This window comes from Pistacia vera, unplaced genomic scaffold (genome assembly GCF_008641045.1).
Source record: "Pistacia vera cultivar Batoury unplaced genomic scaffold, PisVer_v2 Contig478, whole genome shotgun sequence".
NCBI classification, from domain to species: domain Eukaryota; kingdom Viridiplantae; phylum Streptophyta; class Magnoliopsida; order Sapindales; family Anacardiaceae; genus Pistacia; species Pistacia vera.
In genome coordinates, this window is record NW_022196310.1 from 1486520 (window position 1) to 1502100 (window position 15581).

The window sequence follows — 15581 nt, forward strand, 5'->3', positions numbered from 1 at the left end:
TCATATAATGCATCATTGGATGACATAAATTATTATATTTTTGAAATGTAATAATTTTTTGGGAATAGTTTCAAAAAAGAAGGGTGATGGAAGATGATATGATTGTTTTTCAGAAGATAAATATGTCCTAAAAATTATTACTTTATTTAAGGTAACTTGTGTCATAAAATGATTACTCTTGAAGTAATAACACTCATTTATCTATGTCATGCATGACTTTTTTGAAAAGTCTTGAAATGATGTTAATAATTAAATAACAAAATCATTATTATATCTTTGGGTGGAATATGACAAAAGTGTTTGTGTAATAATTCCCTTGAAATGTGTAATTGTTGCATGCCCCAAAGTTATGATAAAGTTACCACATGCATATATATAATATCTTTTTATATATGAGATATATTTATATATATTAGTATATGTACACATACATACATACATACATACATACATACATACATATATATATATATTAAATTATTTATATTCATGCCTTTAAATAATTGTTTATTATATTTGGTATGAATATTTAATATTTATTTATGTGATGGATGAATATTAGATTAGAGGGTTGATCATGGGTGCCATTTAGTTTTCAAAATATTCAAAAGTGTTTGTAATATTCTTTTATTAAATGGCTTGTAATAATTAAATTTTATTTATTTATTTATTTTAATCGGGCCTGCATGCCTGAGATCTAATTTGTACTTGAATCGGCTGGACGGGAACTTGAAGAGCATCCAGATGACGATCCGATCAAAGATATAGGATTAGGGTAAATAGTTTACCTTTACGATGTATTTTTGAAAAGCCCCATGGTCAACCCACATGCTTTAATTTATGCATATATGTGATATGTATGGAAAGTTAGTTAAACATGGCATGTTAAAGAATTAATTAACTAAGGTTAAACCTAAATCTCTCCAATTAAAATTATTAAATCCAAGTCTCCCATTATGGGATAACTAAATTCTTTAATATAAATTTTAACATCCCAAGATTTCTATTATGTGAGGGATATGATATTTATATCATAGAATTAAGTTGATCTTATTCTTGGATGGATATTTTCACCTTGACCAAGATTTCTATTATGTGAGGACATGATGAAAATGTCATCCTAAGAAAGCACAATAGTTCGGATTTAACTAGCCTAGGGTACCAAGAATTCTATTATGTGAGGTATCCGAAGCTAGGACAAGGAATATGAATGAGTTGTTAGTTGGAATAAGCATTTTTTATGCATGTATATGATTAAGCCATCTCCTTACTTTGTGAAAATGTGTTTTTCATCTTGCTATAATATGATTAGATGTTAAAATGTGATATGTTTGCGTGGATGATGGTTATTTTGTGAATGTATTGAGAACTACATCATGTGCTATGTTATGGCTTTCTTATTTGTCATGTTCGCCATGACTATTTTTTGCCATAAAATTTGTCATCTCATTCATGCTTTGATGAATAATGTTTTGGGAAATGTTGCATGATGATTTATTTAAAGAAATAATCATGCATGTTCATTTCCATGACTTTGATTAAATTTTTTATGCTTGACATGATAAAAGGTTTATCCTTTAATTTGATTAAAGTGGATTTTGTATGAAAGTATGCAAATATGCAAGTGTTTAAAGGTGGAAAATAATGTTGGCATGAAGTTATGGATTATTATTCATGTGATGAATTATGATATCGTACTGTGAGGGATATGATCTTTATATCATAGAATTAAGTTGATCTTATTCTTGGATGGATATTTTCACCTTGACCAAGATTTCTATTATGTGAGGACATGATGAAAATGTCATCCTAAGAAAGCACAATAGTTCGGATTTAACTAGCCTAGGGTACCAAGAATTCTATTATGTGAGGTATCCGAAGCTAGGACAAGGAATATGGATCAAATCTTATATAGTGATATAAGAGGAAAATAGTTTCCTACTTATTAGACTTAATTGACCAAGAATTCTATTATGTGAGGTTAATTGAATTTAATTAGAAATTGATTTCCCATTGTTAGTGTATGCCCTAGAAACCATTCGTGTTGTCAGTTTTAGAGCATTTTGTCTTGTATTAGTATATCATAAATTATAGAAGAAAGAGTTCTTCAATTCATATATAAAAATTGCTTCCTTTATTCAGTCATGCATTTAAAATAAAGTATGTATATGAATTGTCCAGATGATTCATTTAATCGGTAAATGAATTTATCAAAAGGTTCCCTGCGGAAGCAATATAATTTGGGCAACTATATTGTATAGTAGGCATACTAGATGCTTTCGAAAAGATATCATGAGTTGATATAAGTATGGATGACAATGATAGTCATATCACTGGGGCATTAGTATGGATTAGCGGTTGATGAACTATTTTTTGAACATGACTAAATAACGACAAATCACTTGGAAAAGCATGTAGTCAATGATTTATTGTTTGGTTATATCAGTGCACGATGTAGTCCTTTGACCTGAGACATTGTGGTCGGATCCAATACGGATGTGTATGGTTCATACAGTGTATAAGTACGAGACTAGTCATGTTTCGTATGATAAAGCTTATTTGGTCATGCGTTTTTCATATGCAGAAACGAACGATGGTCAAGAAGGGATCCATTGACTCGAAAATATAGGATCAGGAGTACTGCTGACTCTATCCGGATTCGAGTTCCTGGACGAACGTCGATAAATGTTGGGAATCAGAATCTCTAGCCAAAGTCTATTATTAGTCATACGAAAGCAAGTTCGTGATGACAAGTTCCGTACATATTGATCGAACGATTCGATAGAAGATCGAGTTTAGGATTTTGACGTTCTATGAATCCGTACCGATCAAGAAGTATAGGATCAGGAGTACCACTGACTCAATCCGGATTCAAGTTCCTGGACAAACGTCGATAAATGTTAGGAATCAAAGTCTTTGGCCAGAGTCTATTATTAGTCATACGAAAGCAAGTTCGTGATGACAAGTTCCGGACATATTGATCGTCGATTCGGTAGAAGATCGAGTTTAGGATTTTAACGTTCCATGAATCTGTACTTGATTAGGATATATCAATGAAGGGACTTTACCTGCATGGTACATATGATCTGAAAAGGATTCCATGAAATATTTCTTTATTGTGGTTTAGGGACTATGACACATTGCTAGATGTTTACCATAGTCGTTGGGCCTTCGGATAGGTTTTCGGATTCATCCAGAACCGGCTCACGGCTAATCCACAGTGGACCTACATGGTCACACTAATAACCTTTAGAAGTTAGAGAAGGATAAGAGAGAGAAATGATTACCCAAAGAGGCCTAGCACCTTCCGAGGGTAATGACATGATTTTTATGGTAATAATTACATAGAAAATTATTTGTGACATTTTAAAGGTTAAAATGGTCAAGCAATAATTAATTGTATTTAATTATTATATCTTAAAGCGTTAAGATAAATGAGATGAACTAAAATAACCTTTTAATAGTTAGAGGGCAAAAGGGTAACCTTATGGGTTGTTAATGTAAACTAGTTTAGTTTACATAAGCCCTTGAATAATATTGATTATTCAAAGGGCAAATTAATAAATGCTTGGGCTCTTGTTAGAGTAAGATTTTATTGGGGCATGCAAGTGAAAAACAAGTAATTACAAAATGACCCATGTATCTATAAATGCAAATGGTTGCATTTTAGGTTAAGTGTTCATTCGTTCACTAAAAAGAAAAACAAGCTCTCTCTTTTAGGTTCGGCCACTCTCTCATTCTCTCAAGGTGGTGTTAAAGTGTGGAGGATTCATACTTTTGAATATTGGCTTCATCAAACCTAAGCACTAGGAGAAGGTATAATGTTTTTATGCTTTATTTACGGTTTTTGAATCCTATTAATTCATATCTTTACATGCATGTCTTGTTTACATGCTTCCAATCAACATTTTCTGCCACCTCTTCATGGATCTTTCATATGGTGTCAGAGCTTAAAAGCTCCTTGCATGTTGGTTTTGAGCAAAAGTCATGTTATTCCATGTGTTCTCATGTTCATTATACACGGTTTGAGTTTGCATGTTAGTGCTTAAATAAAAAAAAAAAAAAATAAAACAAAACAAATAAAAAAAAAAAAATAACAACAACAAAAAAAAAAAAAAAAAATATTTTTTTTCATGTCATTCTCATGTGTTTTGAATGGCAGTTATGTTGATAATAAGCATACCTTTGTATTGAATGAGTTGTTAGTTGGAATAAGCATTTTTTATGCATGTATATGATTAAGCCATCTCCTTACTTTGTGAAAATGTGTTTTTCATCTTGCTATAATATGATTAGATGTGTTAAAATGTGATAATGTTTGCGTGGATGATGGTTATTAAATGAGATGTATTGAGAACTACATGCATGTGCTATGTTATGGCTTTCTTATTTGTCATGTTCGGCCATGACTATTTTTTGCCATAAAATTTGTCATCTCATTCATGCTTTGATGAATAATGTTTTGGGAAATGTTGCATGATGATTTATTTAAAGAAATAATCATGCATGTTCATTTCCATGACTTTGATTAAATTTTTTATGCTTTGACATGATAAAAGTGTTATCCTTTAATTTGATTAAAGTGGATTTTGTATGAAGAGTATGCAAATATTGCAAGTGTTTAAAGGTGGAAAATAATGTTGGCATGAAGTTATGGATTATTAATTCATGTGATGAATTATGATATTATGTATACATGATGATGGTAATTTCAATGTATGATATTTAATTTGATTAAATTATCATATAATGCATCATTGCATGGCATAAATTATTATATCTTGAAATGTAATAATTTGTTTTTAAATAGTTTAAAAAAAAAAGAGGGTTATGCAAGATGATATGATTGTTTTTGAAAAGATAAATGTGTCATAAAAATCATTATTTTATTTAAAGTAACTTGTGTCATAGAATGATTACTCTTGAAGTAATAAAACCCATTTATCTATGTCATGTATGACTTTTTTGAAAAGTCTTGAAATGATGTTAATAATTAAATAGCAAAATCATTATTATATTTTTGGGTGGAATGTGACAAAAGTGTTTGTGTAATGATTCTCTTGAAATGTGTAATTGTTGCATGCTCCAAAGTTATGGTAAAATTACCACATGCATATATATAATATCTTTATATATATATATATATATTAAATTGTTTGTATTCATGCCTTTAAATAATTGTTTATTATATTTGGTATGAATGTTTAATATTTATTTATGTAATGAATGAATATTAGATTAAAGGGTGATCATGGGTGCCATTTAGTTTTCAAAATATTCAGAAGTATTTGTAATATTCTTTTATCAAATGGCCTGTACTAATTAAATTTTATTTATTTATTTTAATCGGGCATGCATGCCTAAGATCCAATTTGTAATTGAATCGGCTGGACGGGAACCCGAAGAGCATCCAGATGACGATCCGATCGAAGATATATGATTAAGGTAAATAGTTTACCTTTAGGATGTATTTTTGAAAAGCCCCATGGTCAACTCACATACTTTAATTTATGCATATATATGATATGTATGGAAAGTTAGTTAAACATGACATGTTAAAGAATTAATTAACTAAGGTTAAACCTAAATCTCCCCAATTAAAATTATTAAAGTCTCCCATTATGGGATAACTAAATTCTTTGATATAAATTTTAATATTCCAAGATTTCTATTATATGAGGGATATGATCTTTATATCATAGAATTAAGTTGATCTTGTTCTTGGATGGATATTTTCACCTTGACCAAGATTTCTATTATGTGAGGACATGATGAAAATGTCATCCTAAGAAAGCACAATGGTTCGGATTTAACTAGCCTAGGATACCAAGAATTCTATTATGTGAGGTATCCGAAGCTAGGACAAGGAATATGGATCAAATCTTATATAGTGATATAAAAAGAAAATAGTTTCCTACTTATTAGACTTAATTGACCAAGAATTCTATTATGTGAGGTTAATTGAATTTAATAAGAAACTGATTCCCAACTAAGAAATTTAATCCAATGAAAATTTTCAGATCCTATCTAAGGGAGTGTAGGACTCGAATAAAATAGTGGGAGCTAATTTGATGATGCAATAAAAGGTTTAAAAGGATTACAAGACACAAATAAAATTATTTTTCTTTGCAGTTTCATCCTTGTGATATACAATAAAAAAAAATAAAAAATGGCCAACAATGTTCTCCTAAAGATACTGGATAATAACATGTTAACTGGACCCAACCTTAAAGATTGGCTAAGAAATCTCATAATCGTTCTAGATTTCAAAAGGATTGCTTATGTACTGGAAGCACCTCTTCCACTTGATATTGGACTCGATGCTTTTGAAAAATGGAGAGAGCATAGTAGGAGGGCTAGAAATTACATGCTACCCTCAATGAATAGAGAACTTAAGACTAAGCATGAAAAGGTTTCGAATGCTTATGATATCCTCATAGCTCTACAAGAGTTGTATAGCGAAAATCCAAGAGTGGTTGAATATGAGTTATATGCATCCCTCTTTAGCATGAAGTTGAGGGAAGGGGTACATCTAGATGATCATACTATTAAAATGATCAATGGATTAGGTCGACTGGATGGATATGGGGTGGTCATGCTAGACTGCCTCAAAGTGAATTTGATTCTATAATCATTTCCTTCAAGTTATAAACCATTTATAACTAACTACAATCTCAATAGGATTGAGCGAAACCTCTCTGAATTGCTAAATGAGCTTCAAGAATTTCACAGGCAGAATGTGAAAGGGAAAAGATATGAGGATGTCTTTGCCGCCTCTACCAGTATGGCCAATAAAAGGCCCAAAAAGCAACAAAAGAAAGGTCCAAAATTTGGACACAAGAATAAGAGCTTCAAGAAGCCAACGGCAAAGGTAGAGAATGCTAATGCAAAGGGAAAATGTTTCCACTGTGGAGAAGATGGACACTGGAAGAAGAACTATCCTCAATACTTGAACAGTTTGAGGAAAGGCAAAGGAAAAGCAGGTATAAACCAATGTCTTATGATTGAATATGAATTAAGTGTTAATTGAGATAGTCATTCCTGGATATTAGATTCAGCAACAACATCTCATGTTTGTATGTCTTTGCAGGTACTTCAGAATAGTTTTGAGGTGACAAAGGGCGAGATCATTTTGAGGATGGCAAACAGGGCACGAGTTGTAGTTAAGGCCATGGGGACTTGCCCAATAAGACTACCTTTAGGACATGTTTTGAATTTATTTAAAGTATTGTACTTTGAAAAAGCCATTAGAAACATCATTTCTATTTCTGCTTTGTGTAAAGTAGGTTACCATGTACTGTTGAATGGAAATGAATGTTCAATACTTTTTGGAAATGTTTTAGTTGGTAAAGCTATGAATACAAATGGTTTGTATGTCTTAGAACTAAATGACTATGCTTCAATCAATACCATTTGCAATAAAAGAACTTGATTTGAATCAAATCCTAGAATTCTATGGCATCATAGATTAGGTCATATAAGAGAGAGAAGATTAGTACAGCTTGGAGAAAGTGGGATCATAAACTCATTGGGTTCTGAACCCTATCCAACCTGTGAATCATGTCTCTAAGGAAAGATGACCAAATCTCACTTTAAGAATAAAGGAGAGTGAGCTAAAGAACTATTAGGACTCATACATATAGATGTGTGTGGACCATTTAGTACTTTAGCCAGGGGAGGATTTGAATACTTCATTACCTTTACAGATGATATGTCACGATTGGGTATTTGTATTTAATGAAATAAAAATCTAAATCCTTTGAAAAATTCAAAGAATTCAAGAATGAAGTAGAAAATCAAACTGGAAAGAGTATTAAAATACTACGATCAGATCGTAGAGGTGAATACTTGAGTACAGAGTTTCAGGAGTTCTTAAAAGAAAATGGGATCATCTCACAATTGACTCCTCCATATACACCCCAGCTTAATGGAGTGTCTGAAAGGAGAAATCGTACCCTATTGGATATGGTACGATCGATGGTAAGTTTTACAAACTTGCCAATGTCTCTGTGGGGGTACGCTCTCCTGACCGCTGTGCACATCCTTAATAGGGTCCCATCTAAAACTGTTCAGAAAACACCGTATGAGATATGGTATGGAAAATGTCCAAGTCTGAATTATATGAAGATTTGGGGCTGCCCAGCTTATGTTAAATTGGTTAAATCTGATAAGTTGGATGTTAAATTCGAGATGGGCTAGTTCATTGGATATCCTAAAGATAGTTTAGGATATTACTTTTATTTTCCAAGTGATCAAAGAGTTTGGATTAGTGGAAATGTGCGCTTCCTCGAGAACGACTTCTTGGAGAAAGGCGGTGTTGGAAGAAATATTGAACTAAAGGAAGAGTTCAAAGAGTCAAGAACCAAGATTGCTAAAGCTGGAACGTCCACTCAGCAAACCTCAGTATCAGATACTATGGTTCTAGTGTGAAAGTCTTATAGAATATCAAAACCTCCAGAAAGATATGGGTTCCTACATGAGCAAGATTTTGAATCTTATATAGTAGGAGTAGATGATCATGGTGATGATCCTAGAAGCTAAGAAGAAGCAATACTGGATAGAGATTCAGGAAAATGGCTGGAAGTGATGGATTCTAGGATAGAATCAATGCATGCCAATCAAGTATGGTCACTTGTGGATCCACCAAAGAGAATAGTTCCTATAGGTTGCAAATGGGTCTACAAGAGAAAAGTTGGCAAGGATGGGGAGGTAGAGACCTTCAAAGCTCGACTGGTGGCAAAAGGTTATACTTAGAAACAAGGATTAGATTATGAGGAGACCTTCTTGCCTGTAGCTATGATTAAATCCATCCGTATAATACTAGCCATCACAGCATACCATGATTATGAAATTTGGCAGATAGATGTCAAAACAACTTTCCTTAATGGGTTTATTGAGGAAAACATTTATATGGAACAACTAATAAGTTTTGTATCCTCTGCTGAAAAACATAAGGTATGCAAATTGCTTCGATCCATTTATGGATTGAAGCAAGCTTCAGGGAGCTGGAACATTCGATTTAATGACATAATCAAATCGTTTGGTTTTGTCAAGAATCCGAATGAGCCCTGTGTATACAAATGGGTTAAAGATCATGCCATCACGATTCTCATATTATATGTAGATGACATACTTTTGATGGGAAATGACGTAGGCATGATGACAAAGGTTAAATTCTAGTTATCCAAAACCTTCTTAATGAAAGACTTAGGAGAAACAACCTATGTCCTTGGCATTCGTGTCTATAGAGATAGAGCGAAAAAGGTAATTGGATTATCTCAGAAATTGTACATAGAGAAAATGATGAAAAGATTTAGCATGGAGAACTGTAAGAGAGGTCTCTTGCCCTTCACTCACGGTCTTCATCTTTCCAAAGAGATGGGTCCAAAGACCAATGAAGAGTGACAACGGATGCATAATGTGCCTTATGTGTTTGCCGTAGGTTGCTTAATGTAAACAATGCTATGTACAAGACCTTATATAGCTTATGATGTAAGTGTTATGAGCAAATATTAGTCAAATCTAGGGGAGAAACATTGGTTGGTTGTAAAGTTGATCCTTAAGTACTTAAGAAGAACTAAGGATCTAGTTCTGAGTTATGGATGTTCATAATTAAACATTCAAGGATACTCAGATTCTGATTTCCAATCAGATATTGACAATAGAAATTCTACGTCATGGTACATTTTTATATGTAATGGAGCTGCTGTTCTTCGGAAAAGGTCAAAACAAACAACTACAACAGACTCCACTACAGAGGCTGAATACATTGGTGCTTCAGAAGCAGCAAAGGAGGCTGTTTGGATGCAAAAGTTTGTAATTGAACTTGGTGTGGTTCTGAACATGGCTTACCCGATAAGCATGTTCTGTGACAATACTGGAGCTATTGCACAGGCGAAGGAACTAAGGGCACACCAAAAATCCATACACATTCAGCACACGTATCACATTCTGACAGAATTTGTTGGAGCTAGAGAGATTATAATTTTGAAGACACCTTTAGTAGAAAATGTAGCTGATCCACTGACTAAGACGATGACACTGAAGCAATTGGACCATTATCTTGAGAAGATGGGTATGAGATACAACATCAAATGGCTTTAGTGTAAATGGGAGTTTATTAGTGTATGTTAGTGTATGCCCTAAAAACCATTCGTGTTGTCGGTTTTAGAGCATTTTGTCTTGCATCAATATGTCATAAATAATAGAAGAAAGAGTTCTTCAATTCATATATATATATAAATTGCTTCCTTTATTTAGTCATGCATTTAAAATAAAGTATGTATATGAATTGTCCAAATGATTCATTTAATCGGTAAATGAATTTATCAAAAGGTTCTCTACAGAAGCAATATAATTTGGGCAACTATATTGCAAAGTAGGCATAGTGGATGCTTCCGAAAGATATTATGAATTGATATAAGTACAGGCGATGATGATAGTCATGTCACTGGGGCATTAGTATGGATTAGCGGTTGGTGAACTGTTTTTCGAACGTGACCAAATAACGACAAATCACTTGGAAAAACATATAGTTAATGATTTATCGTTTGGTTATATCAGTGCACAATATAGTCCTTTGACCTGAGACATTGTGGTTGGATCTGATACGGATGCATATGGTTCATACGGTGTATAAGTACGAGACTAGTCATGTTTCATATGATAAAGCCTATTTGGTCATGCGTTGTTCATATGCGAAAAAGAACGATGGTCAATAAGGGATCCATTGACTCGGAAATATAGGATCAAGAGTACCGCTGACTCTATCCAGATTCGAGTTCCTGGACAAACGTCAATAAATGTCAAAAATCAGAAACTCTGGCCAGAGTCTATTATTAGTCATACGAAAGCAAGTTCGTGATGACAAGTTTCAGACATATTGATCGACGATTCGGTAGAAGATCGAGTTTAGGATTTTGACGTTCCATGAATCTGTACTCGATCAAGATATATCAATGGAGGGACTTTACATGCATGGTACATATGATCTGAAAATGGTTCGATAAAGTATTTCTTCATCGTGGTTTAGGGACTATGGCACATTGCTAGATGTTTACCGTAGTCGTTGGGCCTCCAGACAGGTTTTCGGATTCATCTAGAACTGACTCATGGCTAATCCACGGTGGACCTACATGGTCACACCAATAGCCTTGAGATGTTAGATAATGATAAGAGAGAGAAATGATTATCCGAAGAGGGCTAGCACCTTGTGAGGTTAATAATAGGATTTCTATGGCAATAGTTACATAGAAAATTATTTGTGACATTTTAAAGGTTAAAATGGTCAAGAATGATTAATTATATTTAATTATTATATCTTAAAGCGTTAAGATAAATGATATGAACTAAAATAACCTTTTAATAGTTAAAGGGCAAAAGGGTAAACTTATGGGTTGTTAATGTAAAATAGTTTAGTTTACAAGGGCCCTTGAATAATATTGATTATTCAAAGGGCAAATTAATAAATGCTTGGGCTTTTTTTAGAATAAGATTTTATTGGGCCATGCAAGTGAAAAACAAGTAATTGCAAAATGACCCATGTATATATAAATGCAAATGGTTGCATTTTAGGTTAAGTGTTCATTTGTTCACTCAAAAGAAAAACAAGCTCTCTTTCTTAGGTTCGGCCACTCTCTCCTTCTCTCAAGGTGGTGTTAAAGTGTGGAGGATTCATACTTTTGAATCTTGGCTTCATCAAACCTAAGCACTAGGAGAAGGTATAATGTCTTGTTTACATGCTTCCAATCAACACTAGGGGGTTTCCCGCATGACGATGGCTGAGGTCGTCATTTCAGCAATATTGGGAATCTCCCTGCCATGCACTTTTGTGGGAGTGCCCATGCGACGTGGTGTGGGATGGCTCATGTTGCGACATGTCATCGAGTCGCAATGCCACAGGTATTCTACCCGTTGCATGACCGGTGTTCGCTGGTCCCTTGGAGCCTTTTGATCCGCTGCTCGCCACTTGCTTTCCCTTACTTTTGTGCACTACAGTGTGTGTGGTATGGGGTTTTGCCTTTTTCCGCGCTTTTGTGCGACCTGTAGGCATCTTTGGAGGTGGCACTGCTTCATTGGACTCTGGCGGCATGACTCGATCCAAACGGTCCAACCTTTGGCTAACTGTTTGGAGAGTATCATTGAACCTCTCAAGGTAACTCATCATGGCTGGGTCGAGCTATGAGGTTGAAGGAATATTCGCCATGATACTCTGTTGGACTGGTGGCACTTCGGGAGAAGTGTCATCCTATACCTGAGGGATTTCCTCATTGTCAAAGTCGGTTCGCTCAGTTTCGAAACCGCGAGAATCTGCTGATAGGTAGGACCGATTAGTTAGAGGTTTCTGATGAAGAACAGATACTAAATCACTGTCTCTTTCTAGCGTCAAACTGTTGATGCTTGATTTTGACACCAATGACTCACACGTGGAAAATGCTAAGCGGGCTTGAAGTTACACGTCATACGGAAATGTATAGCAAGAAAGTAAATAAAAGACGGTTTTAAAGTGGTTCGGATGTTCAAAAGCGATTCCTACATCCACTGTAGTTATATTAATAGATGGTTACAATCAGGTCGTAGATAGCGAGCTGAGTTACAATCTAGAGAGAGAGAGAGAGAGTGTGTGTGTGTGTGTGTGTATGTTGTTTAGACTAAGATAAGCCAATCCTGTAAATGAGAGGGGAGCCATCTATTTATAGTGGGAGGATTCAAGGTAATAATTACGAACATGCAGTTCGGCAAGTGGGGTGTAATTCCTAACCCGTTTCTCATTGGTTGTCTGCACAAGAGATATCCTTAAATTGCGTAAGGCTTGGGCAGGTGGATGATTCCTAGCCACTCCCAAGTCTGACATTCACCTGCTACACTGATCAGAACCATACCTCTTCCATCATTGCACGATGTGGCAACATCTAGACGGCACAAATCCTCTCTGAATTTTGATTAGCTCTTGCTAACGAAAGTCCACGTTAGCCCTAACTTTTTAGGCATAACAAAAGCCCCCTAGTTTTTAAGGTTTAAGGATTGAACCTTGAGAATTTCATGGTTGTGTCATGACTTGACTTGTCCCGAATGACGTTTGGTCGAGCTGATCAAGCTGCAAGGAGGTCGCAGCATATACCTTTAAGAATGGCATAAGCGACCTGAGGTGGCCTACTCCCACAGGTTCAACGACCTAGATCAGACCCTACTCAATGTCATACCGACATGCTTTGAATGCCGTCCACAACTCTCGACCTGAGAATACTTAACACATTTTTACCGAAAGTAAGGAATCGCATCGTCTTGAAACTGATACACGGTGAATAGTGTTTTACTCGAATGACCTCTTCAAATGTTATCCGTTACACTTGATAGCTAGTCTAGTCAATAAAATAATATTTATCCTGACAAACGTGTCCATTGCATAATAAGTGTCAGCCATGTACATTAAATGCAAGCCATGCTAAAACGACATTCTCTTTCAGAGCATTGAATGCGGATGAGGGCGCATTTAATGTGGTGGAGATAACCAGGCTGACGCTTGGTTGCTCAAATGGAGGGAAGCGTCGATTGGCATTCACGAAGCGTGGCGGCTACTTCTTCTCGCGGATTAATGACACGTGGTCACAATCAATGGCGAGAAACGTATATAGCCCAAGCGTCACTTGTCTAGGGAAGCCAATCATCGTTTTCCCCTTATAAAACCCTGGGCTCGATTCAAGTTTTGTCACGAAACTCAAATTTTAAGAGAAAAAGCAAAATTCTCACGAAATCAGTCCGCCTTTCTTCCAGTTGATGCGTACTCTTCGTTATGACAAGAAGTTCATTCCCCGCAGCCAAGAGGTAAGAAGGATATCTCTTTCGTTTTCTTTTATTATTTTGTTGATTGCTTGACTTTTGCGATAATGGTGGGTACGAACTATCTGGTAAGCTTTTACGGTGCGTATTTCCGAAAAGTGGTCAGAAGAGGGTTTTTTCTTTCATAAAGAGTGAGGACTTAGGGCACGACTCCTTAAGGGTTCATCCCCAAGGGTTTTTCTAGGGTTTAAGAAAGGCATATAAGGGTTTCTTTTGCTCTTCCATGCCATCGTACGGAACACTATACAGAGACTAAGTTATCCCTGAGTGTCACCCCTTTTTCAGACTTTAGGAGCTATGGATGCCTCAATGACCAGATGTGGTGATGTGTTTTTACAATTATGCATATAGAATGCATTCCCCGGGTGTAGATTTGTGTTGATAATGATAAGAATGAAAAAAAATAAAATAAAATTAAATGCACTGTTTAATGGAGCATGGTAGCTGCCCTGAAGTGTTTGAGACTGACTTTCTTGAATCCTGCTCCTCTGAGAAGGTCTGGGAGCTTTGGAGTGTTAATGCATTCACGAGTGTGTTTATGAATATAATCCTTACTCTGAATGGCACTTGTGAATCTGCACACACACAAACCTCTCATGCAGCTTGGCATATTACAGAAATTATGGAAAAGGGAACTATGTGAGTGACATGAATTATGTTGTTGGTATTTTCTAAACCTATTCTCCAGTGGCTGACTGGGTAGCAATTCTATGTATATATTCATTCAGTTTTCTGGTTGAGAGTCAATCTTGTATCATAAGTTATTTACTCAAAGACTTACATGATTATTAGAAGCATGGGATATGGAATTTCAACTGGATTCATCTTTCAATGATTTTACTGTCGTTGGTGAAAGCTCTGTTTCCTGCTAGAGTTTCAAGAGCCATTATGCAATGTTGTCATGGTTTTCTATTTACACTTGGGGGCTTGTTTTATCATCATAGATAAATTACTATAGTTATGAGGTTGGGATTAGTCACTGTGAAGAAAATCCAATAACCATCTTTTTTTACCTTTGTGCGGTTTCTTCGAAATTAATTATGGTGTTAACGTAAATTTAGGCAAATTTTCTCACCTACATTTAGAATATGAATTGAATATTTTATTTATTATGCAGACACGCTGCAGCTGATTAGATACGGTGCATTCATTTAAAACCATTGAAAATTGAAAGGTGAAGGGTAGCCTATCATCCATTGGAACTTGAATTTAGTTAAAAAAGTATACATTAGGACCTTGAGCTTTCCCAAAGGCGGGTCGCTTCATTAACTGATTAGATGAAGCGGAAAAACCTTAAATTCCATAGGAAGGCCATTGACTGGGCAATTCAGGCCATCAACAGCTTACGACCAAGGAATCCGAGGATGGACTTCTCCGACCTCCCAATTGAATATCAGGACATCCTTGCTTCCATGGCCCAAGCTGATGATGAGGCCAAAGAGAAAGAGGGACAAGAGCCTCTTCTAGAGGATGACTAGCTGGAGGAATACGTCCCTGAGGACCCAGCAGCCGATCGGATAGTCGGCGACCAACCGAGGGATATAGAGGTCGCGCTCGCAAAGCCTAGAGGTGGAGACCAATGATCACTTCTTCTACTTCTGCACAACTTTTCTTTTGACTCTTTCTTTTTATTACTTATCTTTTTTGGTTGCCCACTGTACTTACTCAAATTACATATATAAAAGAAGTATTTTTAGCCATTTGTGATAGCACTTCTATAGTTCGAGCACTTCACAAGACTA

At 35.3% G+C, this 15581-nt stretch overlaps 1 protein-coding gene across 1 annotated transcript; it reads left to right on the forward strand.

The window, feature by feature from the left end:
* Positions 1-6784: 6784 nt before the first annotated feature.
* Positions 6785-15317, forward strand: LOC116146441. Its single transcript, XM_031431835.1, has 3 exons — positions 6785-6983; positions 9635-9812; positions 15146-15317. The coding sequence occupies exons 1-3, from the start codon at positions 6785-6787 to the stop codon at positions 15315-15317; spliced, it is 549 nt and encodes a 182-aa protein (XP_031287695.1).
* The last annotated feature ends 264 nt before the right edge of the window (positions 15318-15581 follow it).